Source organism: Mus pahari, chromosome 4 (assembly GCF_900095145.1).
Source record: "Mus pahari chromosome 4, PAHARI_EIJ_v1.1, whole genome shotgun sequence".
Classification (NCBI taxonomy): Eukaryota; Metazoa; Chordata; class Mammalia; order Rodentia; family Muridae; genus Mus; species Mus pahari.
The window spans coordinates 79523535-79526527 of record NC_034593.1 but is presented as its reverse complement, the minus strand read 5'-3'; the positions used below and the strand labels follow the sequence as shown (position 1 = coordinate 79526527).

Here is a 2993-nt window from a genome sequence, read left to right as displayed (position 1 = left end):
ACAGATGCTGAGTGTCTGGTACGGCCGTCACTGCAGTGCTTACTGGGCAGGCTGAATCCAATTAGACAGACTCTAGACTAGCACAAAGACAGCAAGGTAACCACGACACAGTTAGGAAAAGTTGTTTCCATTTAATGCTAGACTTTCAAGGATTGAGATGCAAGCCTTTATGCAATTACATCCAATGTTAAAATTGGTAATACATAATTTACAAAGATTAACATCAAAACAATCATCTATTTAGATATGCTTTTCTGTAAAAAGGAAATATATTAGCAGCATTTATATTCTCGGCAATCACACAGCCTACAGACATGCAGACTAACTCTGTACCTATTTGCAGTGATGTAGTGCTCTGCCCCGCATTTCCAACACCGAACCCACCGGGCAGCTGGGGGCTGTTTTTATTTTGTTATTATAAAATAACTGAAAAATAAAAAAGGCATTAATTTCTACACCAGTAAGAAAAACAAGTTTTTTGCACTTACCTAACATTTGATTGTCTAAAAAACATTTCAGTTTTTAATCTTTCAACAAAAGAAAGATAAAAATGACAGCGTAGTGTCTTTTGCTTCTGTTCTTGCATTTTACAAAGTTTTTTCTTTCTTATTTTAAAATTTTAGTGTTTAACACTATTAAAGGAAAACATTGAATTTAATCTCTTTCTTGTCATTTTCTTGCTTTTGACTAAAAGGAGACCCCCAAAGTGCCCTTAGTCCTCCCCCCTCCCCCTCCCTGCAATGAGAAACAAAAGAAACCACTCCAGTGGGCTTGGCCATGCGCTCCCCAGCGCCACGCGCGAGCATCTCATACCCAGGTCTCGTGGTAATGTACAATGCTTCTCTACAGTAAGAAAATACTCCAAACTATTTTCTTAATTTCTCTTTTTTTTTCTTTAATAAAATATTTTGCTTTTTCTCTGCTCAAGGGGATCTATGCCATCCCCTCTTTCTCTCTCTCTTTTCCCTTAAGAATAACACAGAAAGGAGAAAAAGAAAATCAATGGAATGAAGGTGGTCAAATGTCTCTACCTAAATGAGTCAGAGCGTCGTCATCATAAGGGGAAGGAAATGTACACCTAGGACATCATTGGTCCAGTATCGGAAAAGAGTAATGAAGATGTGTTTACTAATGTATTGCTTACCAATCTCACAGCATACACACGCACACACACACACAAGCACACGCACACACACGCGCGCGCACACACACACGCACACGTGCGCACTCACCCCCATATACACATACTCACACTCACACACACACACACACATATATATATATACACACACACACACATATATATATACACACACACGCACACACATATATATTTATACATACACACATAACTTGGCACATTTAAAAACCATCTTTTCTCTTATAAGAACATCTAAAATGTATATGCATATGTAAGTCTGAGAAGACAAAGCAAAGCTTTTTGAATTTTACTTGTAAAGAGACAGTATGGTCTGGTAACTTCTGGTCAAGAGACTGGGTGAGAAGGTGACCCTGGCTATACCTCCTGATGATGAAGTCATTCAGAAAGGTGGAAGGGAAATGGGACTCGTGGGAAGGACGGACACTGGAACTATACAGTTAAGAAAATAAGAGTAGTGTTTCAGTCGGTTATCTACACTTAGAACAAACACTCTGAGAGTGAACACTGCTCAACAGTTCTGTAGTGAGTTTTGTTAGGGGAGAAGTTTAGAGGGTTTATGCAGTTTTAAAAACCGTTGTTCTTTCTTGGACGTGAATCTTGTTGCACAGCAGACACACAGGAAGAGAAGCAGCATGTGTGCTGGCGGGGCTGGGCTTTCTCAGGAGGAAAAAGTATGTTCGGCAGGTTATAAAGGGTAAACCAAAAGTAATTACCAATACTGCCCTTCTGACCCCATGGGGGCCTCTCCGCCTCCCTGATTCTACTGACTCTACTCTGGGAACAGAGGTAGGGAGAGTGGCAGCAGTTCTAAGTGCTCTGAGCAGCTGATTCATGTTCTAGTACTTTGACCTTGTTGGGCAAGAAGGAAGAAAGAACTTTCCTGTTAAAGGAACTTATAAGAGGCCTCAGCTACTGTATCTGTTTAGGTCTCTGATATAGCTCTTAGAGCTAAAAGATAAATGGGATAGGGCTCGGATCTGGACCCTTCCCTTTGGATTTTGAATTTACACCTGGTCATAGGAAGCAGCTTCTTAGTGCTTTCAGAGGGCAACCCAGAAAAACCCAAGCTGTGAGGAGTATCAAGTGCCATAAAGAACCAATAGCTTCTGGCTATTCCAAATGTGGTCCTCCTCTCTGTAGTAACCTTTAGGAGAAGCCAGAAAGAGAAGTAAACTCAACCATCAGACAAGCCTACTTCCTTTCCCTTTCCACTAGCTCCGAGTTTTAGTAAGTACCATGTCAGACACGTGACCCCACTCCCCTTGCCTGGACAGAACTTTTCTGTCCCAGTCCATGTCCAGAGAGCAAGAGACTGGACTTGATGGTGCCGGTGGATCCCCGATGCTCGCTCGAGGTTCTCATCCTTTTGAGAGTCACTTCCGAAAGCTATTTTCTGGTATAAACAAAGTGCGCCTTCGCAGTTTCCTGCCGGACCCTTCCTCCAGCAGGTAGGTCACATCAATGGCTGAAATCAGAACCAAGACAGCACATCAGATATCACTCTCCTGCACCACATTCTGGATTTGCACTCTAGAGAACTCAGGGACGCATGGTCTAAAGCATCAGGTCTGCTCCTAGCCCTAAGTTTTTGTTTTGAAGCATGCCCTGGTTCTCAAAAAGAACAGAAAAATGTTTCTCTAGGGTTTGAAAGACACCATCTGATCTTAGAATCACTCCAAAGACATAACTGAGCCAAGTTTATGAAAGAATGAAACCATTTTCTTTTTTCTTTTTGGTTTACAAGACAGGGTTTCTCTGTGTAGCCCTGGCTGTCCTGGAACTCACTTTGTAGACCAGGCTGGCCTCGAACTCAGAAATCCGCCTGCCTCTG

The 2993-nt window shown here is 42.0% G+C and overlaps 1 protein-coding gene across 3 annotated transcripts in view; it reads right to left on the bottom strand.

The window, feature by feature from the left end:
- Positions 1-1278: 1278 nt before the first annotated feature.
- Positions 1279-2993, bottom strand: part of Ash1l (ASH1 like histone lysine methyltransferase) — a 132431-nt gene continuing 130716 nt past the window's right edge. For all 3 annotated transcript variants that reach the window (XM_029537522.1, XM_029537521.1, XM_021196737.2), the window contains exon 28: positions 1279-2627. In XM_029537522.1, coding sequence (XP_029393382.1) covers positions 2536-2627 — 92 coding nt within the window. In that variant the 3' untranslated portion in view covers positions 1279-2535. The remainder of the gene's footprint in view (positions 2628-2993) is intronic.